The 24,058-nt window shown below is 40.0% G+C and overlaps 2 protein-coding genes and 1 long non-coding RNA gene across 5 annotated transcripts in view; 2 read left to right on the top strand and 1 right to left on the bottom strand.

Moving 5' to 3' along the window:
• The first annotated feature begins 35 nt into the window (after positions 1 to 35).
• Positions 36 to 12,984, top strand: FXN (frataxin). Of its 2 annotated transcripts, none has more exons than XM_034773401.1 (5): positions 36 to 191; positions 2,022 to 2,119; positions 3,323 to 3,443; positions 7,252 to 7,349; positions 11,416 to 12,984. In XM_034773401.1, exons 1-5 carry the CDS (start codon positions 90 to 92, stop codon positions 11,567 to 11,569), a joined length of 573 nt encoding a protein of 190 aa, XP_034629292.1. In that variant the 5' UTR covers positions 36 to 89; the 3' UTR covers positions 11,570 to 12,984. The 2 variants fall into 2 exon arrangements, with proteins under 2 accessions (XP_034629292.1, XP_034629293.1); XM_034773402.1 differs by lacking the exon at positions 36 to 191 and adding an exon at positions 389 to 615.
• Positions 7,366 to 22,603, bottom strand: LOC117878836. Its single transcript, XR_004646110.1, has 3 exons — positions 22,076 to 22,603; positions 16,260 to 16,339; positions 7,366 to 8,051 (listed from the first exon to the last, which is right to left on the bottom strand). It is a non-coding gene; the product is annotated as an uncharacterized LOC117878836 (long non-coding RNA).
• Positions 21,322 to 24,058, top strand: part of TJP2 (tight junction protein 2) — an 88,281-nt gene continuing 85,544 nt past the window's right edge. The window contains exon 1 of one of the 2 annotated variants that reach the window (XM_034773400.1): positions 21,322 to 21,398. The gene's annotated coding sequence lies outside the window, so the exon portion shown is untranslated. Of the gene's footprint in view, positions 21,399 to 21,908; positions 22,063 to 24,058 lie in introns of those variants that run through there. The other variant, XM_034773399.1, reaches the window with a different exon arrangement.

Below are 24,058 nucleotides of genomic sequence, written 5' to 3' on the forward strand. Positions count from 1 at the left end.
GGCGCCGGGCCAGTCCCGGGGAGTTGGGCTGACGCGCGCAGAAGCGGCCGCTGCGGGCGGGCTGGGCCGACTCCTCCTCCGGCGGCGGCATGTGGAGGCCGGGGCCGGCGCGCGCTGCGGTCCGGGGCCTGCGCGAGGCCGCGGGGCTCCGGGGGGCGCTCGGGGGACCCGCCACCTCCTGCCGCCAGCCCGTGAGTAGCGGCGCCCGCGTGACGCGGCTGGGGCAGGCAGAGCGGTGCGGTGCCCGGCCCGGCCCGCGTGTTGGGGGCAGGGAGCCGCTCCCCCCCGCCCCCGGAGACTCGCCCCTAAGGATTTGCCGGGAGTCTCTATGAGCTGTTTCAAATTCCCTCGTTCCCATTGTCGCCGAGCCCGAGACGGCCAAGTCCCTGTTCCCCTCCTCCCCCCAGCAGGGTTGCGTTCATGCAGCAACGCAGGACGGAGCTGCAGCTGTGGCGCTCCTAGCCCACGTGAATGCAAAGCGCTGCATAGGGGACTGTTGCACTCTTAGTAGTTGAGAGGTGGGGAGTGTCAGACTATGTGGCTTTAAATGCTTTGTCATTGTCTTGAAACTGGATCTCTGCCTGCTGCATGAGTGATCGGGAGTCAGGGCCGGAGGTAACAGCATGCAGACACAGCAGCAGAAAAAAGTGTTAGCAGGAGGTCGAGGAGATGCTGTTGAGGTTCCCTCCCTCCTCCCCCCCGCCCATTGCATCGTTGGGAGGGAGGCTTTTAAACTCTTTATCTGTGTCTTATTCCATGATCTACTATAGTTGAGGAGTTTTATGAAAAACATTCGTGTTGTCATGTCCTCGTGTTGGTGTGAGACAAGAAACATCAGCAGCACCCAGCAGTCCTCTGAACACAAATTACTCCTTCAGTGACACTCCGAAAACAGAGTCATTATAGTGTTCGATGTGAGATGAATTTAATGTTCAGTCCATTTTCTAGTGGAGTGAAGTCCACAGACATCACCTCCAAAACTGAATACTTTGTCTATAGGGAGGACATTTCCCCAACAATTCAAACCAATTTTCAAACTAATTAACAACTTTCAGAGAGCTCTAGTTAACAGAACTATTCTAGCCCCTAGAACCTTGTCAGAGCTGTGGGTCCAAAAGGTTTTAACTAGTTTCAATTTTTTGCTAAATTTCCCCAGTGTAGACAAGGCCTGATAAGCCCATCTTCAGTAGAGACAACAGGGAGTGGATGCTCAGTATTCAGCATGCTTGGTGGTGGTCTTAGCTTGTCTGAAGACAAGCAGCATGGTGACTGTAATCCCCAACATGTGAAATTGTGAAGATTAGTTTTGGGAATTAGAATATTTCTGTTAGTGTGCTGCCACTTTAGGCAAGTTTCTAGCTTTCTTTTACATAGCTTATTTATAGGCTTTCTATTGTATTATCTGAGTACTTTAGAAACAATTAATATATAGCTGCAACACCCCATTTTACAGGTATGGAAACCGTGATTAAGACCAACATTTTCAAAAGTGACAGTTAATTCGGGGTACTCACCTTGAGATGTTTAGGACTTAATTTTCAAGAGTGATGAACATCTACGGTTCTCATTGATTTCAGCTAGGGTTGTGGGTGCTCAGCACTGGCCGTAATCTGACTCCAGTGCATGAACTCAGGCGCACCAAATTAGTGGACACTTTTGAAAGTGTTGGTCTAGGTGACTTGTCCCAGGTTGCTTAGGAAGTCTGTGACAAACAAAGGAATAGAACTCAGATCTCCTGTTTTCTAGTCTAGTGCCTTAAACACAACATCATTTTTCCTCTTACTAAATCATAGTAAAAGGCAAGTGTGTTCTAAATATGCATTTCTGCCTCAAGAATACTGATAGATGTATGGACTGGGATTTCTGTGATCGTTTTTGCTTCTTTGTTGGTCCTATGAGATAACAAATGAATCTTTAACTAGGGAACAAAAAGTGGCTTTGGGATTCTGTTTCTTAAATATGACAAAAATTGACATTTTGTACCATTACTTTTGTTAACATTTAATTTAACTTATTTTTAGGATTCTCATCTGCAACAATTAGACCATGTTCTAAAGGTTAAAAACAGAAGTGTTCAGTTTATTAATTTAAGAAATGCAGGAACTTTGAATGACAAAAGGTAAGTTTTATTCTGAATTATTTATATGAGAATTCTGGCAGTGCATATAGATTCCAGAGAAACCATCTGTAGATGTGGCAGCCATGAAAATTAATATAGTGTGATTGTTGATATGAGCTAAGGGAAAAGGCTAGTCTTGTGGGTAAGGAAAGGACTTGGAATGATCACTTCTGAATTCTATTTCTAGGTTTGCCACAGATTTCCTGTGTGAACTTGGGAAATCACTTAACCTCTCATGCCATAGTTTTCCCATCTGTAAGGTAGAATAAATGATTCCCCACTGTACCTCAGATAAGTGGCATGAAGCTCTCTTGAATGAAAGATGCTATAGAAATTCAAAGTATTAAGTAACTTTGCAGTATTTTATGGTAACTATTTACTTTGTGTTGCCACATTTGTTTGATACTGAAAACATTTCACTGAATTGCGTATTGTTATAAATATACATACACAATACCCAGATGCGCAAACTAGGTTAAAGTGCACCACTGAGATGGATTCAAAATTAATCTTTTTTCTGTGAAGAGATCCAGATTTCCAGGTCTGCAGCTGCCTCCATTTCTTTGTTGGTAAAATGGAGGTGTTGAGAGGTTTACCTAATATTTGTAACATGCTTTGAGATTCTTGGAAGAAAACTACTGTAGAAGTGCACAATTATTATTTTATTGGAATGAATGGGGACTTCCAAAAGAGGAAGTCACTGATGGTATGTAGACAGGATGTGTCTGAATGTTGACATCTTTACAACTTTGTTTATACACACAGTTGCTATTTCCTGTATAATATGTGTCTATAAACAACATACCATATGTTTATAAATATAAATTATTTAGATTTACCTTAAAGATTAAGCAGTACTTGCATGAACAGAGTACTTCTGCAACAATGTTGTATTTTAAAATCTAGAGATCTTCCTTCAGTAACCTTCTGGGCACAGAAGTAACTGGGGAAAGAAACCTACTTAGTCCAATTAGCTATCTATAATCTCAGGTTTTAAAATTCTATCTCAATTTATAAGGTGCTTTGTGGCATACGGCAATTTGTGACAAATCACCTCCTCCAATCGCATGTGATTATCTCATGGTTAACATGTTCCCAAGATAATATTGTTCTTGTTTTGTATTTAATGTAGGAAAGAGTTTCATGCTAAAGTAATACATATTTTCTCCTAGTAATCTCAGATTTGTTTACGTGCCACTGCAGTTCTTTAGATGAGATTACTTACGAAAAACTTGCTGAAGAAACACTGGACTCATTAGCAGACTTCTTCGAGGATCTAGCAGACAAGCCTTTTACACCTGAAGATTATGATGTCTCCTTTGGGGTATATTTTACAGTTTCTGTTCTTGCTGTAATTATTCTAGGGTTTTTCCTTGGGGGAAATATCTTCATTCAACTAATCTTTAGTGCAAAAGTTTAAGATTTAAGAAACAGTTCACACTGAATAAATAAGTGAAATATATCTGAAAATCAGGTTTTTAAATTTGATTTTACTCATTGAGGGAGTGGCAGCATTTTTGATGAAAAAATATATAGTACACTGTTTTAAGATTTAAAGAATTGTAATATTTAGTATTTAAATGATGAAGTTCTTTTTATGAGGATTAAACCATTATTACATGAGGCTGGAAATTGGTTTCCGGTATCTTTTATACTGGTCTCTGATACTGGTGTTACACATGTCACTTTTGAATTATCTTGGTGAAAGTGACAGCTGTAGCTAAAAATTATTTTCAAATACCTATCAGTTTATTTACAGTTGGTGGAATCAATCAAATTGTATGCTGTTGTGCTCTGCTTGAGTTGAGGAGAATAAAATCTAACCCAGGGCACTGGCTGCAACATAGCTTCTGCACTATTCCGGTCTTTGGACTGAAATAATAGCTGCTTCCTGTTTATATCCCCATGTGGAGGTTCCCAACTACTGGCTCCACCAGATTAGGATTTAGGTGCATATAAACGGGCAGCTGGAGCTTGTGTTCTGTGTATAGAGGCCTTTAGTCTTCAGATCTGTCCATATGTCAGCTTTTCTGAGCACTACATTCACTCTTTATCTCACAGAAGTACATACACAATGAGAAAATAACACCTTAGCCTCTTTTTGTATTGGCAAAACTGATAAGTAATTGACCTGGTCAAATATTCAGTTAATATTTTACCTGTAACTTATCCAATAAATAATAGCAATGTATTATTCAGCTCCTAGTGTTTTGAATAGATATTGAAAAGCTGTGATTATTAGCCTTTCAATATCTATTCAATATAAAGAATATTTTGAAAACTAAATAGAAAAAATAACACCAAAAAGTTTGGTTTTGTGTTTTTTCTTTAGATTAAATATTTTTGATATGCTTCCTCACTTCAATTGCCTTTCTCTCCAGTAACTTTTCAATGTAGTGTTTTTGGCATGTACTTACTGAAAGGTTTGGAGGATTTTTATTTACATCAATCTTAATATGTACATTCTGACTGTTTGGATTCAAATTATGAAAATACTAATAACATGACAAGCCACAGGGTGGCACACTTGGAAAAGAACTGGCAGAGTTGTAATATCTGTTGACCTTTTAAATTTCTCCATTCAGTTAATATGTGGTGTGCTGGAAAAAGTCTCCCTGAAGAGTAATCCTGTTAGCAGAAATTATTAATGTCCATAACAGCATGCAATAGTTTCATACTAGCTATGCACAAAAATGAAAAATTAGTTTTCAAGTGTTGTTTTATATTAACTTAACGTTTAAAAAAGGTTTTAAAATGTATTTTCCAAAGTTTCATGAATAGTAAAGAATGAATGTGTGAATGTTTTGATACCAGGGTTTGAAGATAATCTTTCCATAATTTACAATGTGAAAGCAAAGATCATCTCTCTTATGTCTGACACATCATTAGGGCTTCTGATTTTAGCTTTTAACCTATTAAAGCACCCCAATACCAAAAAAAAAAGTGTTTGTCCATTAAACACTGGAAAAATACCAGAAACGATTACTTGTATCTAAGAGCTTGTCTACAGGAAGCAGTAATGCAGACTGCAGGAGTGTGCTTTCTAAGGTACACTAATCTGTTGTGCATTAATTGGTCCATGTAGGCCCTGCTGGCACGCACTGAAGGCTTCCTACTGCATTATAACATAGTGCTGTTTGCAATAGTACTACGTTAAAGTGCACTAGGGACCATTACATAGAGATTACTGATTACCATATATACTACTGCAATGAGTAACGTCATCATATATGTTATTAATTTACAATATATAGAAAGACAGCCCCCAATTTTTGGACATCTACATAAAATTAAAAAAATGCTAAAAAATAAAACCGAAAAAACAGAAGCCCCATAATAATGTAAGTGTTGATGTAGTGTTCTTATTAGATCAGTTGAACCCTATTTGGTACTAGTATATTTAAACATACAGCATGCATTATGGGATAATGCTGAACACTTGTGTTTAGCTCTGAACATTAGCTAATAGAATATACTAACATATTTGTGCAAATGATTTAATTGGAATAATTTGTAGAATCAAAGCTCTCCAAGGTATTCTTGTTTTACTTGTTTCATTTCATTCTGTTCTTAGAACACTGGGAAATAGTAAGGAGTGAGCTCACAATGAGACTGGGAAGAGGTTAGTTTTATCCTCATGACACATTAGGCTAAAGCAGTACCTAGTTAAAATAAAATAACTGGCAGGGAAATCAAATGACTCGGTATTAATTAGCACCATCAGAGGTGTGTTTTATTCATTTGCACTTCTTTTCTCCCTATACCATAGAATAATCAATCAATCTTTGTTTCTTTACTGAACTCGGACAGTAGCAGGGCTGGGCTTTAGATTAACACATCACTTGTGAGATATCAGTACAGTAATCAAAAGGGTTGGCTGATGTTGCAGAGGAAGTGGGCTCTAAACTGCTGCTTTTGCTATGAAATTGTTGAACTTTCAGTAGCTACTCAGTCAAAAGGTAAAATGCTGCTGAAATTTCAAAACAAATTGTTACCTACAGAAAATTAAAACTGATCTAGCAATTGTCTTCTGGATCAGAAAAAGGTAATGCAGGATCGTGAAAGGTGCTGTGAGACAGTGTGGGCTGCAGTGCATTTGGGGAGGCTGTCGGGAAAAAGAAATGTGCGGCTATCCTAATGCCTGTAGTAGCCCCACAGTACATAATCTACAATACTGCTATTTTTTTTAAGTGTAATTGAGGTCACTCTCAGGTTTACTCAGTCCAAGTGGAATCTGTCTTATGCCCTTAAAGTTAGGACTCTCCAAAAGAGTTATAGTTGCCCTCCAAAATTACCTTCTGAAAATGTCAGGCCAATGTAAATCTGTAATTCAGAGATGGAAGGAAGGAAGTACAAAGGAAAGAAATACTTCCTTGGAAAATGTTCTATAATTGACATAAGTGAATCAAAACAAACCTCAGATAGTTAGAAGTGGAACATTCCTGAGGTATAATCCAGTATCTGGGCACTTCATCACAAGTTATGTGGGAGTGTACTTGTCCCACTCATTTGGAGACCATATACAGTTACAGAAAAGTACAGTAAACCTGGATAGCTCGGAGATTCAGTAATGGTACATGAAGCCTGTTGCCTCTGGCCACCTGTTTTAATCGGTTTCAGGTTGTTAGTGAACAAAAATAGTTGCTTTCTGCTAGCTGTTGAATATTCTCTGAAATTAATTGATGGTCTCAATCCAGTTTCTAGTGGACTGAATGCCCACTTCACAATTGAGCACTAATTAGTGCACATGCTGGCAGTCTCAGAAGAGAAGTCAAAGCTAACAGGAGTATTATTTATTTGAGTCCTAACAATGTGGATGGTACTGTACCAACACACAAGTCCAGATCAGGAGAGCTTAGAGTCTAGATCAGACACAAGTGATATATGTGTCACCATGGAGACTGACAAGTTTTCATATCTAACGGCGGTCCCACTGGTCATCAGTGAGGCAGAATGGCATAGCAGATGTGGAGGATTTGAATTTCCACTGATGATGCTTAGGCAGATATCTCACAAGTTGCTGTTTTGATCTTTATATCTACAGTGCCTTATAGAAGAAAAATCATAATTCTTATTAAGTAATGGTACATGGATACTCCTCCCTCTTCCCTCCTCCCCCCTTTATGCTTTAGAATGGAGTTTTAACAGCTAAACTAGGTGGAGACATGGGAACCTATGTAATCAACAGGCAGACACCGAACAAGCAGATTTGGCTGTCCTCTCCTACTAGGTAAGTAATTATCTGTATGCTAGAAAATTCAGAGATGAATTAAAAGCCTGCCTGCCAGCCCCGTGGAGACTATTTAATGCCCTGATCACATATTTTATGCATTTTCTCAACACATACACCCAATAGGATTTTCCCTAGAGGTATAACAACTAGTTGCTGTTTATACTTCAGGTGGTGACCGACAGAAATAGACAGGCTGACCCACAAACTAGTGCAGTAAAATGTATAATGTAATAAAATGTGTTCCATTTTTTAAATGTCAAATTTCACAAGCACTATGAACGCGACTGTAGCCTATTCATAGAAGACTGAACAGCTGTGACAAAAGAACTGTCTGGAAGAGAAATGAGATTGTTATGGTCTAACACTGTTCTTTATGGATTGACCCTGTAAGCCTGGGTACGAGTTCCTTGTTTTGTTCGTGTGCATGTTTTCTACAATTTAACTGAGAGATGTTTTTATCGATCTTGGGCAGTTCTTAATGTGGAGGTCTTGATTGCTGTGTCCTCTGCCTTGTCTTCTACAGCAGTTTGATCCATTCCAGGTTTTGCAGTTGGTTCTGACTGGGAGTGAGATGTACAGAATGTGTTGAAAGAATGTCATGAGTGGCCTCACCAAAAGTTTACAATGAAATCTGCCACTCTCCCAGCAGCAGACTGAGGGTGTCTTTCATCTCTCTGGCATTGTTGATGAATGGTTTGGCTAAAAAGGAAAGACAAAGCATAAAGATTCACTGTACATATGCAGGTAGATTTCTTAGAGGTCATTCAAATAGAACATACTAACTATAAAATCAGGAATGGATCAAGCTATTGTGCAGTAGGATTAACATTTTTTAACGTGAAATTTTAGAGAATCATCTTATTTTAAATAGTCCACCTAAGTAATTAAAATATTCCTTAGTGATTTGCCTTTCAACCTGCTGTAACTGTTTTTGGTGTACACTTAGTTGGTGTACAGCAGTGACTCTCAACCGTTCCAGACTTATTGTGCCCCTTTGGGGAGTCTGATTTGCCTTGCGTACCCCCCAAGATTCACGTAAAAACTACTTGCTTACAAAATCAGACATAAATTCAAAGGTGTCACCGCACACTATTACTGAAAAATTGCTCACTTTCTTATTTTTTTTCCACATACATTATAAAATACATCAATTGAAACGAATATTATACTTACATTTCAGTGTATAGTATATAGAGCAGTATAAACAAGTAATTGTCTGTATGAAATTTTAGTTTGTACTGACTTCGCTAGTTATGTTTATGTAGCCTATTATAAAATTAGGCAAATATCTAGATGAGTTGATATACCCCCCTGGAAGACTTCAGAGTACCCTTGGTTGAGAACCACTGGTGTACATTATATTAGATAAGCCATTGTAGCCTATTTGTTAACTCCTCTCTCCTCCCAGAATCTTGTTTGTTTAAATAAACAAGATATTGCATTTCAAAGGGTTTTTATCTTGGTGAGGCAATATGCAAGAAATCAAACAATCCTTTTTATTTATGTCTAGACACTTGCAGACAGTGCCTCAGAATCCAAGTTATGCATAAGATCTTTTTTTTTTAACCTCAAGCATAAAACACAAGTTCAGGTTATATTGCGTCCGTATCTGGAGATTAAGAAGTCAGAGAGTTTATATTGTATTTGGATCTATTTAACTTTTATGAGCCAATGCTAGCTGAATGAAGAAATACATGTTCCTGAATAACAGATTTGTGGAAAATATAAATAGTAGTTTTCATATTCAGTATGTTCAAGGGATAAAGAAAGGAACACCCAAAAAAAAAAAAAAAAAAAATAGGCTCTGCTAAAAGCTCCTGACCCGGAGAGAATTTTTCATATGTTTATTTGTCTAAGAAATCTTTTTCCCTTGTAAAGATTTGGTTTTATGTTCATCTGTGTATGGCAAACATTTGTGTATTTCCTGCAAGAAAACACTACATGTTTACTTAGTTTTCCAACTCCTGCTAAGAGATCTTGTAACTTTTATATGCAAACATGTACTGAATGTACTATAACTAACGCTCATAACATCTGTGTCCTGGATGTGATGCGCTATGGAGTGGGAGAAGCAAGCAATGCTGCTAATGATAAACAGTATTTGAATATTGTGGTGTTTGCTACCTCAACACAATAAATGTAAAATTGTTGAGTGTTAATGACCACTTTGGCAACAACACCGAGAGAGAGAGATTTACGAGGCAAGAAAAGGAAACTACTATTGAATTTCTCTAGCTCCAGGCTGCTGAGCTTTGTTACACACATGCAGGTGAACTAAGCCTGCATTTATATGGCAATATACAATTGGCACATTCAAAAGAAGGTGTGCCACCTGCACAAAGTGTCTCTTTTATGCAGCTCCATTAATTAAAGCTTTTAAACATTGCAAAATGTCTTTAACAAACAAGGCCTAATTATTTTGGTTGTCGTGATCTTTTAATGCTTTATAAAATGTATTCATATTCTCGTGTGAGAAATACACTTACTGTATAGACATTTGGCATTTTGTTAGAATTCAAAAGATCCTTATTAAAAGGTAGTAAATGTACAGCATTTTGAAGGTGTAAAGCACTATACATGTTTATTATTTTATATTTGTTAAATAATAGCACAGTGATTTGATATTTACTAGGTAACATTTCAAAACAGTTCCCATCATTCATCAAAATATTTTGTTTTAGTCCAGTTGCTCTAAACCATATCCCATTCTAACTTATTATAGGCTGTCTCCACTTCCAGAATTGCACGTTACAGTGTAACAGAAAAAGTTACTTCTTTTTGCAAAGGCCACAGCAGTGAGAAACACAAAATAAAATAATTGGAGCACATAATCCTGACTCAAAACAGCCATCAGCTCGAATGCAGCAGAAGAGATGTCCCTATAAGATCCCAGTCATTTTGACTTACCTTTGTGTGTTCTTAATATCTTTAGTTCATGTCCTGAAGGTTATTCATTGCGATACTGTGAATAATTTAAATATTGAGGTGTCAAATTTTTTCTGTTAGTTTTTAGACACTGCAGCCTGGCATGCGTGTACAGGACAGCCTGTCTTCTAGCAGAGTTTGTACTGGAATCACCTCTAATCCCAAGGCAATTTGACCTAGAAATATGATTTCAGAGCTAAGAGTTTCAAGACATCCTTGTATTTCATTTTCTGCAGACACTTTTATTCTTTTGTCTCCTTCCCTTCTTACTACTTCACCAAATGCCCTCCATGGCAGACATAGACTTCTGTGTTGACAAGTCAAAACTGCCTTCATTAATAATTAATACTTATTAAAGATCCTTGCAATTATTCTTCCCATTTTCCAGGTGCATAACTGAGGCAAAGGCAGATGAGCCTGCCTAAGCTTGGTGGCTGAATCTGGAAGATAGAATCCAGGTCTCCTTACTGTGTTTGTTGTGGGAGTGAAGCATCTCATGACACCAGGAGCTCCAAATTGCGCTCAGATATAGATCTCCCACATGTCAGATTATTTTTTATTTAGTAATTTAATCCTATTGTGTTTAACTTGAGAGAGAAAATATTCTTTGCTCTGTGCAGTGAAGCATTTTGGACATTTGCACATTATAGCATTGTGTTAGAATGAATACTTTATATTAATACAGCACTTTACAAACAACTCTTATAACACTCTTAGGAGCTAGGTATTATTACCACAGTTACAGATTGTGGAGAAGGTAAATCAAGAGAAGGACCTTAATGGCCTTGATCCAGTGAAGTGTATAAGCAAAAGTACTCCCATTGAAGTCCATAGGACTACTCACATGTTTTAATTTACATGCATGCTTAAGTGCTTTGCTGGATTTAGGCCTTAATGATTTCTTTAAGGCCACGTGTTGGAACCAGTGTGAGAGCTGGAATTAGAATTTGGTGATGATTGGCTTCTAGTCCATGCTGAGACCATGAGCCACACACCTCTTTCTTGCTGAATATTGTTTTACTTCTGGCTGCTTTCTTTAACTTAGTAATTCAAATCCTCCTGGTGTTTGTTTGGAGATGGCTGAAATTTCAGAAATGTTTGACCTATGCTCACACAGTACACATGTTCTGTTTTCTAGTGGGCCCAAACGTTACGACTGGACTGGAAGAAAGTGGGTGTATTCTCATGATGGAGTATCCCTTCATGAATTACTAGCAGTGGAACTCTCAGCGGCACTGAAAACTAAAATAGACTTATCTCCCTTAGTATACTCTGGAAAAGGTGATACTTGATCATTGTCTACCTCAAAGAAATCAAAAGACTTTGTCCTGTTGCCCCTCTTTGGTATATAGTTCCTAAGGTTCACACCTTGTTCTACGTTTGTCTTCATATTTTTTGTTTCAACTTTACTATGTTGTGTAACAATAATGTGAACATAATGTATTTTTCTTAGCTCTGCATGTTTGGGTTTATGTGTTAGTGTGTGGATTTGTGTTTGTTATATGGATTTTTTTTGTGTCACTGCCTCCAAAATTCATAGCTAGGAGTATGGTATTGGACACTGGTTGCCCCAACTACATTCTGACTGGTTGGTTGGTGATTCATCAGTAGTGCACACATTGGATCTCATGACCAAAGAAAACTCTGCTACTTACCTTAGGCCATATTGTGGAACCCTTACTCAGGTTCCATTGAAATCAATTAGATGAACTGGGGGGAGTAAGGTAATATTCTATGTAAGAGCCTATTGTGCTTAAAAGAAAATAAGGAAAGGGAAAATTGTTTTTTTCTTTTCTATAACAGGTGTAATAGGGATTTTCTTCTTAAAATATCACAGGATTTAATCTGAAATTCACATTTCTGCCTTTGCCTCTTCAGACTTATCCTTTTAAGCTAAGCTTCCAGCTACCAGTTCTGCTATCAGCAGGGGTCCAAATGGTACATGGAGCTGAAAAAAGTGTTTGATTTAGTTTAAATGTCTAATGATACATTCATAGTTGTAGAGAAAGGGATTTATAACCTTTTCTCTATTCCTTTTGCTATGAGTGTCTTCATAGCGTAAGCATACATTGCATAAATATATAACTCTTTATTATTATTATTATTATTATTATTATTATTAAGCAAAGCAAGGATGTTCTGTTCCAACAGCAATAAGCCATGCCAATTTTTGCATTGGCATAGCTCATGCTGCACTTCTCATGTAGTTGAAATGAGGCCAAAGGCAAAGTGACAATGCAAGGCTCACGCTGATGCAAACCTTGTTGTGTTATTGCTACATTCTTAGGACTGAGAAACTGGAGTCTTCGGACTAGCTGAGAAATAAAAAGAAATGAGGACAAAAATAGGTGATTCACTCTACGTATTACACCAAATAACTTGTAAAAAATAATTTAATAAGTGACATGCAAATGTGTGACGCTATAAAATTTGCCTTACTGTAACATTACCATTATTTCTTTTCAAAAATTGTATATAAAAAGGGAGCCCAAATTTGCTGTCACATTTGAAAGACTGAGCCACATTTATGTAAGCTTTTAGCATTACATTAAAAGAGGCCTGGTACCGATTTTGAAATGCAACATTTTCTTGGGTTCTGAGTTCCCCAGACAACTTCCTTGTGTTTAGAATGACATGGCTGCCTGGTTGACTAATACTGTTACTGATGTGTCATTGAAAGATATCTAATAAATATACAGTATTCTTAGATGGTATTGTCCATTATTTAGGATTAAAATGGAATTCTTGATACCAACTCTTGGCCGCTATTAATTAAAATATGAAATATCTCATTGGAGCCAATTCTGGATTAGATTCTGTGCTGTGTATGTGTATGTTTCAGCCAAAGGAAAAAGGGAGTCAGTCACCTGAAACCTTCTCTGCTAAATTACTTCTGAAATCAAGGAAATACAGTGAGGGCTACCAGTATGAGTTGGTGAGACCAAAACACACCACTGCGCAAAGCAGAGATAAAACTAGAACAGTTGAAATGGATGGGGATGAGGAGAGAAATACCTCATTTACAGCAAATGGAAATTTAAGATGTAGCTGTTTAAATTTCACCCCTCGACAACTCACAAAGCTACATTTAGTCAGACATATATAGACATTAGTGGTATATTCACACAGCATTTTGGCAGCCACAGGAGCAAGTCTTCCAAGCTCGGTGACAGACTTGAGCTAGCTGGATCCATGCTAGTACTGTAACAATAACTGTATAGACAGCTGAGTGGAGCGCAGGAGCTGGTCCAATAGGTAACTATAGCAGGACCGCTTGGAAATAGTGACCATAATACAATAGCGTTCAACATCCCTGTGGTGGGAAGAACATCTCAACAGCCCAACACTGTGGCATTTAATTTCAAAAGGGGGAACTATGCAAAAATGAGGGGGTTAGTTAAACAGAAGTTAAAAGGTACAGTGACTAAAGTGAAATCCCTGCAAGCTGCATGGGCGCTTTTTAAAGACACCATAATAGAGGCCCAACTTCAATGTATACCCCAAATTAAGAAACACAGTAAAAGAACTAAAGAAGAGCCACCGTGGCTTAACAACCATGTAAAAAAAGCAGTGAGAGATAAAGACTTCCTTTAAAAAGTGGAAGTCAAATCCTAGTGAGGCAAGTAGAAAGGAGCATAAACGCTGCCAAATTAAGTGCAAGAATGTAAAGCCAAAGAGGAGTTTGAAGAACGGCTAGCCAAAAACTCCAAAGGTAATAACAAAATGTTTAAGTACATCAGAAGCAGGAAGCCTGCTAAACAACCAGTGGGGCCCCTTGATGATCAAGATACAAAAGGAGCGCTTAAAAACGATAAAGTCATTGCGGAGAAATTAAATGCTTAAATTGCTTCAGTCTTCACGGCTGAGGATGTTAGGGAGATCCCAAAACCTGAGCTGGCTTTTGTAGGTGACAAATTTGAGGAACTGTCACGGATTGAAGTGTCACGAGAGGTGGTTTTGGAATTAATTGATAAACTTAACATTAACAAGTCACCGGGACCAGATAGCATTCACCCAAGAGTTCTGAAAGAACTCAAATGTGAAGTTGCGGAACTGTTAACTAAGGTTTGTAACCTGTCCTTTAAATCGGCTTCTGTACCCAATGACTGGAAGTTAGCTAATGTAACGCCATATTTAAAAAGGGCTCTAGAGGTGATCCCGGCAATTACAGACGGGTAAGTCTAACGTCTGTACCGGGCAAATTAGTCGAAACAATAGTTAAGAATAAAATTGTCCGACACATGGAGAAACATAAACTGTTAAGCAATAGTCAACATGGTTTCTGTAAAGGGAAATCGTGTCTTACTAATCTATTAGAATTCTTTGCAGGGGTCAACAAACATGTGGACAAGGGGGATCCCAGTGGACATAGTGTACTTAGATTTCCAGAAATCCTTTGACAAGGTCCCTCACCAAAGGCTCTTATGTAAATTAAGCTGCCATGGGATAAAAGGGAAGGTCCTTTCATGGATTGAGAACTGGTTAAAAGACAGGGAACAAAGGGTAGGAATAAATGGTAAATTCTCAGAATGGAGAGGGGTAACTAGTGGTGTTCTGCAAGGGTCAGTCCTCGGACCGATCCTATTCAACTTATTCATAAATGATCTGAAGAAAGGGGTAAACAGTGAGATGGCAAAGTTTGCAGATGATACTAAACTGCTAAAGATAGTTAAATCCAAAGCAGACTGTGAAGAACTTCAAAAATATCTCACAAAACTAAGTGATTGGGCAACAAAATGGCAAATGAAATTTAATGTGGATAAATGTAAAGTAATGCACATTGGAAAAAATAACCCCAACTATACATAAAATATGATGGGAGCTAATTTAGCTACAACAAGTCAGGAAAAAGATCTGGGAGTCATCGTGGCTAGTTCTCTGAAAATTTCCACGCAGTGTGCAGAGGCGGTCAAAAAAGCAAACAGGATGTTAGGAATCATTAAAAAGGGGATAGAGAATAAGACTGAGAATATATTATTGCCCTTATATAAATCGATGGTACGCCCTCATCTCGAATACTGTATACAGATGTGGTCTCCTCATCTCAAAAAAGATATACTGGCACTAGAAAAGGTTAAGAAAAGGGCAACTAAAATGATTAGGGGTTTGGAACGGGTCCCATATGAGGAGAGATTAAAGAGGCTAGGACTCTTCAGCTTGGAAAAGAGGAGACTAAGGGGGGATATGATAGAGGTATATAAAATCATGAGTGATGTGGAGAAAGTGGATAAGGAAAAGTTATTTACTTATTCCCATAATACAAGAACTAGGGGTCATCAAATGAAATTAATAGGCAGCAGGTTTGAAACAAATAAAAGGAAGTTCTTCTTCACGCAGCGCACAGTCAACTTGTGGAACTCCTTACCTGAGAAGGTTGTGAAGGCTAGGACTATAACAGCGTTTAAAAGAGAACTGGATAAATTCATGGTGGTTAAGTCCATTAATGGCTATTAGCCAGGACTGGTAAGGAATGGTGTCCCTACCCTCTGTTTGTCAGAGGATGGAAATGGATGGCAGGAGAGAGATCACTTGATCATTGCCTGTTGGTTCACTCCCTCTGGGGCACCTGGCATTGGCCACTGTCGGTAGACAGGATACTGGGCTAGATGGACCTTTGGTCTGACCTGATACGGCCTTTCTTATGTTCTTATGACAGTGTTTTGAAGTTGCAGCTCAGGCTCTGAAGCTTAGGGAGGGGCAGGTTGGGAATACAGCTACACTTTACGTGGTCCAGCATAAGACTCTTGGGTGAACAGCATTACCAGTGCAGAACTACAGTTGTAGAAAATCTTACTAATGGATGTTAGAGTATGACCAACTGTGCAAGTGCTAATCTAAGAGCTGGCTCCACTAATGGCCACTTCCCAGGCCCAACTAATAATTGGGAAAGACCGGAGAAGAAGTAGAAGATTGCTGCACCCTCTGATCTGTCCCTCTGCACTAAGGCCGCAATATGTTTACACAGTTGATGGGTACCATTACCATGAGGATAGGTGCTAAAGCTCCTCTTGTCTCTTGCTCACTTTGCTTCAGTTGTGGCATCATGCTCTCAGACAGATGTGCTGAATTCAAAAAGGTTGAAAATAAAAGGTTAAGAAAAGCCCCAATTTATTAGTTCATCATTTCTTTAGGTCCACTAGTTTCACAGAATGAAAAATCCCACCCCGGAGGGGTTTATAATCTAAATAATGGATAAGACTGACAAGTGAGGATATACACAGTAAAGCTGTGTGAATAACAGATTTTTTTTTTCATTTTCTGACTGAACCAAAAAAATTTTAAAGACCAGTTTAGGTTGACCCACAACAAAAATTTCAAGGTTTTGGTTAAACAAAAAAGTTGGGAGGGGGGATTATGGAGGTGTTTTGGGTTTTTTGGTTGAACAAAACATTTCGTTTCAAAGATTTTTTTTAACCTTTTAAAAAAATATTGAAGTAAAAATCAAAATGAAAAGTTTTAAATTTGAACATTTCATTCAGAAAGTGGTGAAATTAAACAGCTTTACTTCAGATTTTTTTTCCTATGTGTGTGTTTGTGGGGTTTTTGTTTTTTTTTTTGTTTTTTTTCCAAAACCATACAGCACATTTGACATGAATTCACAAATTGTTTTGGTCAACCTGCATATGTTTAAAAAAAATGTCAGTTGAAAAATTTGGCCTCACTCTTATAAGCAGAAATAGGGCAGGGAGAGTAATGAAATGGGATAGAGAGATAAAATTGGATTGTTAGTTCAGTTTAGGCATCTGTTTGGGTTAATGGCTCAGTTTTGAGTGTTTGAGCATAAACCACTCAAGTTTGTAGGGTGTTGCAGAAGTGAGTTCTTGGGAATGATGTAGATGTTTAACTATTCAAAGTATAAGGGTCAGTATAGGAAGAGCAGAGAAGTTAAAGGCAGTTGGAGGTGGGCAAGGCAAAAGGGGACATGAAAGAATAGGTCAGTGACATAGGTGCGAGTTGCATGATGTGAGCTTTGCAAGTGAGGACAAGAAGTTTTAAATTTGCTGCACACAAACAGAGCTATTGTATTCTATCATGTGGATGTTCCATAAAGAACAGAAATGATTTGCACACTGCTATTGAGATTTTTTTAAAACTAGTAAGACAAGGAAAAATTGTTCATATCTATGTTCTTATGTCCCAGACTATGCATATGTTACATAATGTTGAATTCCTGGCAGTTACAAAATAAAGTCCTCACGAGCAGAAATTGGCAGGTTTCCCATCCCCTGCAGAGGATGACAGCAGATACCAGAGATGATGGAAAAATAATATACATTGAGCTGGGCACAAAAAGAAAGATGTTATTTGCACCCCTTTCCTGGGCTTTTTCTGGAAGATTGACATGCATAATATCTAGAGAAAGAAAATGTTTAAAACAAGCTCCTCAGCAAGGTAGCTAACCTCTCCAAGTTGCTGAATTATTTTATCAGTTTGTGTTTGGGTAATTGTGTAACACTAAGAAATCAAAATGGTACAATTAATGATTTTGTAGATGTTAATTCACTGATCTTGACTCTGCTCCCGTTACTAATTAATATTTTCTGTTCTGTTTGCCTTATTCTATATAAAACACTTTGTAGCATTCTTCATCTTCAAAGCATTTAAAAACCATTAACTAATCCTAATGACATTCCCATGAGAGAGAAATATTGTCCCCATTTTGCAGATAGAAAATTATATATGGAGATAACTTTTATTAAGGAAAAAAGAATCAGATACCAAAAACCATGAGAAGCAAGTAATGCGAAGGGTCAGACAAACTCAGGAAAGCAAGGACAGTCAGAGATTCCACTCCCCCTATCTGGTCCCATTTTGCTTGAGCATTGCAGTCGGTTATCCAACCTGATCTTAGAGCCCTAAAGTAGCTGAAGGAAAACAATGAGTTAATTAACCCTGAGGCTATGTCTACACTACCGCGGTAAATCAACCTACGCTATGCAACTCCAGCTACATGAATAACGTAGCTGGAATCGATGTACCTGAGGTGGAGTTACTGCGGGGTCTACACCGCGGGGGGTTAATGGGAGAAACTCTCCCATAGACTTACATTATTCTTCTTGTCAGGGGTAGAGTACAGGGGTCAACTGAAGAGTGATCTGCTGTCAATTTGGCAGGTCTTCACTAGACCCACTAAATCAACCGCTGATCGATCTCAGAGCATTGAAGCCTGAGTGTCAACACCTATATTAACTCTTGTTTGTTTGGAGGGGGGATGTTAGTCCATTAATGTCACTTAAGTTTGGGTTAATGATTGATTATACTTAGAAGCAAGACCTTTACAAAATTTTTAATGCAGTGATATGTTGTCTTAATAGAAGCAGGATCCTTCTGTCTGCTGTGCTTAGTTTCCAAGTCAAATGGTTTCATTAAAAACATTGTTTCTTATTCTTTCTGTTCACTGCATGGCATATTACACCACATTTAATCAAAAAGCAGTTCTGTGAACCCATGCTCTTGGGAATTCTGAGAATTTCTAACCTTTGGCAATTGCTGCAAAGTGACCTGACTAGCAACTGCACTGCAAATTATTAAAAGTGTTCATTAAGCCCTGTACAGGGTAAAGTCCAACGGCTACAATACATTGTCTTATAAAAGTGTTGTTGGGGATTAAACTGTTTGATTTGGGAGAAGTTTGCTTAGATGGGAACGGTGAAGCAAACTAGCCAACAATTGGTGATTTTATTGGTCCTTTATGATGTGTAAATATTACTTCTTTTTTTTTTAACTCATTTTTCACATTAGTACTACCACGTCTTGACTCTCCCTTTTCAGCTGGAGAACTTTAGCAAAGACCTGGAAAGCTGAAATATCTGGAATTACAGCTTGAAGCACAGGCTTATTTGGGAAGTTTAGGTTTCAGGATCATATCTGGAAGAGCTGGAGGGTTCAATTACACTTTTTAGCTTGCAACTTGAGCTGCTTTGCCTAAGACTGATATCAGAAGTTTCAGCCTAGAGCTATGATGTCAACACCCAAAGATTGCTCATGTCCCCCAGCAAAACAGAGTAGTCATTCATAATTCTTCTGTAATAAAGGCAGGGATTAAAATACAAACATCTGAGGCCAATATTTTATACCCTGAAAGAAGAGCAAAGGAACCAAGCCCTTTTTAAAAACGCAACAGTAAAACTGTCCTAAATTAAGAGTTTTTAATAATTTGTGATCCCAAATTCATAACAGCCCATAGCTAGAGCTTTAAAAATATGCAAATACAAGGGATAGAATGGCATCAGGTATTGGTACTGGGATGTGGGCTAGAGACACTCCATCAGTTTTAATCTGTCCTAGACCTGAAATAAATGAAAATTTAATGCCATTTAATGGCTGCTCAGTGACATGCTATGAGCTGATGCTCTCAGTCCAATTCCTAGAGATCATTTGCTCACAGAGTGGTCTTAACTGGTACCATTAGCAGACTAAACAGAGATCAGTGTGCGACATGCATTGAGCATGAACTATCCTCAAAGCGGTGAGGAAAGACAATTGCAGGGCAGATCAGGTAAAATTAGCCCACATTCTGCTCTGCAAAGAGTTTCAAGGTGATTTCACAAAACTGGGTGACTGGGCAATAAAATGGCAGATGAAATTCAATGTTGAAAAATGCAAAGTAGTGCATTGGAAAACACAATCCCAACTATAAATGCAAAATGATGGTGTCTAAATTAACTGTTACCACTCAAGAAAGAGATCTTGGAGTCATTGTGGATTGTTCTCTGAAAACATCTGCTCAATGTGCAGCAGCAGCCAAAAAAGCTAACAAAATGTTAGGAACAATTAGGAAAAAGATATAAATCCATATATAATCCATGGTATGCCCATACCCTGAATATTGTGTGCAGTTCTGGTCACCCCATCTCAAAAAGATACATTAGAATTGGAAAAGGTACAGAGAAGGGCAACAAAAACGATTAGGGGTATGGTACGGCTTCCATATGAGAAGAGATTAAAAAGATGGGGACTTTTCAGCATGGAAAAGAGTTGACTAAGAGGAGATATGATAGATATCTATGAAATCATGAATGGCATGGAGAAGGTGAATAAGGAAGTGCTATTTACTCCTTCACATAACAAGGACCAAGGTCACCCAATCAAATTAATAGACAACAGGTTTAAGACAAAAGAAAGTACTTCTTTGCATAACACGCAGTCAATCTGTGAAACTCTTTGCCCAAGGATGTTGTGAAGGCCAAAACTATAATAGGGATCAAAAAAGAACTAGCTAAATTCCTGGAGGATAGGTCCATCAATGGTGACCCTGTACGCTGAGTGTCCCTAGCCTCTGTTTGCCAGAAGCTAGGAGTGGATGACAGGATGGATCGCTCCATGAGTGCGTGATCTGTTAATTCCTTCTGAAGCACCTGGCATTGGCCACTGTCGGAAGAAAGGATACTGGGCTAGATGGACAATTGGTCTGACCCAGTATGGCCGTTCCTATGTTCTTGGACTTTTTCTGTGACTAAACAGAGCCAACAGCTGTCAAATCAGCAGTGCTTTTTAAGAGTAGTATGATTTGTAGAGGCTGCAATTGAGATCCCAAGGAGATTGCAATCTACATAGACAAAGGGTGGGAGGGGAAACAGGCACATAGAGGTGATGTGACTTGCCAAAGGCCACACAGTAGACAGTAGCAGAGACTGGATTAGCATTCATCTCTCCTGAATCCCAGGTTCTCCTCCCCATCCTATGGATCACACTGCATCTCAAACATTTCCTAAGGAAAAAGTTATCAAACTTTTACCCTGTAGCCAAGTAGTCAAAGATCAGGGAAGACAGGGCTGTTTTTCTGATATTTTCTTTTGAAATTAATATATTTGTGATTTGTAATTTAACGTAGATTTTAGGGGAGGGAGGGACGCCTCACAAACTTTTCCGCTCACTTATGAGGCAAAACTGTCAGCAAGAGGGTGAGTTTCAGGTCAAAACAATGACTGGTTTAGTGGCTCATTAGATATCATACAGTGACTAAGCTCCGAGTGGAGTTGCTTTCCTCATCGCACCTATTGTACCAGGGCTTTGAACCGGTATTTCCTGTTCTACTCTCTCCAGACAGAGCCAGTCGCGGGGGTGGCCGGAGGGCGAAGCTGCCAGTAAATGTCTGGAAGAGAAGGCACCGAGTCTGGGGTAAGTTAGCAGATCAGCTCCGGCGGCGGCTCTGTGTTTTGGTGTAAGATCAGCTGGAAGCCGAGCTCGTGCTGGAAAGTTCGTGAGAGTTTTCAGGCAGGATCCCTGCACTTCGGGGGCGAGTTGCCCCGCCAGGGGAAGGCCAGGAGCTGGGCTAATCAAACGCAGGCGGAGCGTTAACGCCCAGTGCGCAGGACTCGGGCAGGCAGCGCTTCCGTGCACTGGAGCTCCCGGCTCCACCTTCCTTCCCGCTTGCTGGGCAACCAGCGAGGGCAGGGCCGGGCGCGCGTGTCGCCGCCTGGGCATGGGGCGGGGGAGGTGAGACTCGAGCCGCAGGTGCCTGCTGGGCTTTCCGGGGATCGCTCTAAGGGGCTGGGCCCGTTCCCATCCCGGGCCCCCGAGCGGCGCGCTCACCTGCCCTGCGGGAGCCTGCTAGCGCCGGCCCCGGATTAAACACCTCCCCCCTCGCTCCTTTTCCCTCTGCCTCCCACAGGAAATAGCCTGACTCAGAAACACACCGCAGCCGCACCCCCTTCCCTAGACGTCCCGGGCTGCGAGTGAGCGCGGGCAGGGGCCGGCGAGCGCCCAGCTCCATAAGGTGCGCGGGCTGCTGCAGGGTCCGTCTGCTCCGGACACATTTCCCCCAGCTCAGCGCCAGCGCCAGGTACGTCACTTACCTGGGGAGTGGGAGCGCCGCTGAGCCTTTGGACTCCCGTTTGAAGCGGCTTCTCCGCTAAACTTCTGGTTCCAACCCACCCCCCTGAGCGTAGTCCTTAGGAGAAACAACGGGGGGTATTGCGAGACATGGGGCCGAAGGATGTAATACCCACGTGTACGCTAGGCACTTCGCCTGTTTTTTAGCTGGGACTCTTCCAGCGTAGATGACGCTGGGAGCAGGAGTGGGGGAGAAATTGTTCCCGTTTGTTTGTTTCTGTTTTGTTCTGTCAAAACCCCTGTTTTGAATTAGTTCCTTGCGCAGAGGTGCGCAAAGCAACCCCCTGCCTTTTGGGGAGGCTTGGAACTGGACATCCGGCTCCTGGCGCTGAATGGGGCTGAACAAAACTTCTATTCCCCAGCCAGTGAGGAAGTTCTGCTCCGGAGCCCGGCTTCCCTAAACTTTGGGCATATCTCTGATCTGGATCGGGAAGTTGTAGCTCACCCTCATCTCTGCTTTCCTGCCCTTTTGTGTACGTGCGTGAGCCTTGGTTGAGAGAAGCCTGGATTGGGTGTGTGTGGCTGGCTGCACATTGTACTCTGTTTAGCCTCATGTTAAATTGGAGGCAAGCCTCGGCAGGCTGCCTGCCCCTGGCGTCAGGAGGGAGGGGCTCTTCTTCCTGGCTCATACTACCAACCTCTCCTCTAGGGAGTGTGAATAGCGAGAATCTGATTTACAGATGATCTTTTCTTTAACAGGATTATGGGCCTATATGTTTCTGTTCCCACATTAAGTACTTTCAGGGAGACTATGATACTAGGTGGGAAGAGCTGTCACTGAGGAATCAGATAGGCTTTGTTAGTTTTCTTTCTTGGAGGGTGGGAGAGAAGCACACACCAAAATAATAGGGCTTTGGAATGTCTTTGCAATACAAAGAATTCCCAAGATCTTTATGTTGGCACATCCTCACTGAATTCCAGCTAAACTTCAAACTTTTGGATCGGGGACATTTCCGGGTGTCAAAGTATCTTAAAACAAGGTGTGTCGATTCAGGAGTTCAGAAATACTTTTACGACTTTTCTGTTTCTTCAGTCAGTCCTATTAAGTCCTCATTTCCCCTTTATATTTCTTACTAGGTTTAAAATATTTGCTAATCTTAAACACAAACATAATATTACACAGTACCAATATTGCTAATCATAGTATTAGAAGAAGTTTCAGACAAGATTTAAAAACAGAGATTGTTACAAGGGCTAAGGTAGTATTTGAAACCTCTAAACCCCAAGGTTGGGCCCCCATAGAAGCCACCGCACGTCTACTTTGATTAAACTCTGGATGTGACTGAGCATGGGTACAAGGAGCCCATTGAGATTAACTAGAATGTATTGGTGCAGTGCCTTGTACAGCGGACTTTCATTTTAATGAGCATCACTTATGGTTCGAGAGACAAGGTGGGTGAGGTAATATCTGATATTGAACCAACTTCTGTCGGTGAGAGAGACAAGCTCTTGAGCTCAGGGCAAGTCTACACTACAAAATTAAGTCAACCTAAATTATGTCGACTATGCCATGGCAGTAATTGAATAGTTTTTTACACCTCCACACTATGCTCCTATGCTCCTTGCATTGGTGGTGTGCATCTTCACCAGGAGACCTTGTACCAATTTAATTGCCAGTGTGAGAAATTGTGGGACTGTTTCTGAAAGGCAGCAAGTCGATGTAAGCAGCCCAGTGTCTATGCGTTATGCCTCTCATGGAGGTGGAGTATTTAAGAGCTTATCTATACTACAAATTTAAGTCAATTTAAGGTAATTCAGTGTGCAGCCACCACAGTAAAGTAGTGGTTCGTGTTCACACTTGCTCTTTGTCGGTGGTGCATATCCTTACCAGGAGCACTTCCACCAACTGAAGTGGGGCATTGTAGGACACTGAAGCTGGAGCCCGGCAGCCCTGGGGCTGACAGCCTCAGCTGTAGGCAGGGGGCTCACACCTGCCCCCCCAGCTG

This window comes from Trachemys scripta, chromosome 6, assembly GCF_013100865.1.
Source record: "Trachemys scripta elegans isolate TJP31775 chromosome 6, CAS_Tse_1.0, whole genome shotgun sequence".
NCBI classification, from domain to species: domain Eukaryota; kingdom Metazoa; phylum Chordata; order Testudines; family Emydidae; genus Trachemys; species Trachemys scripta.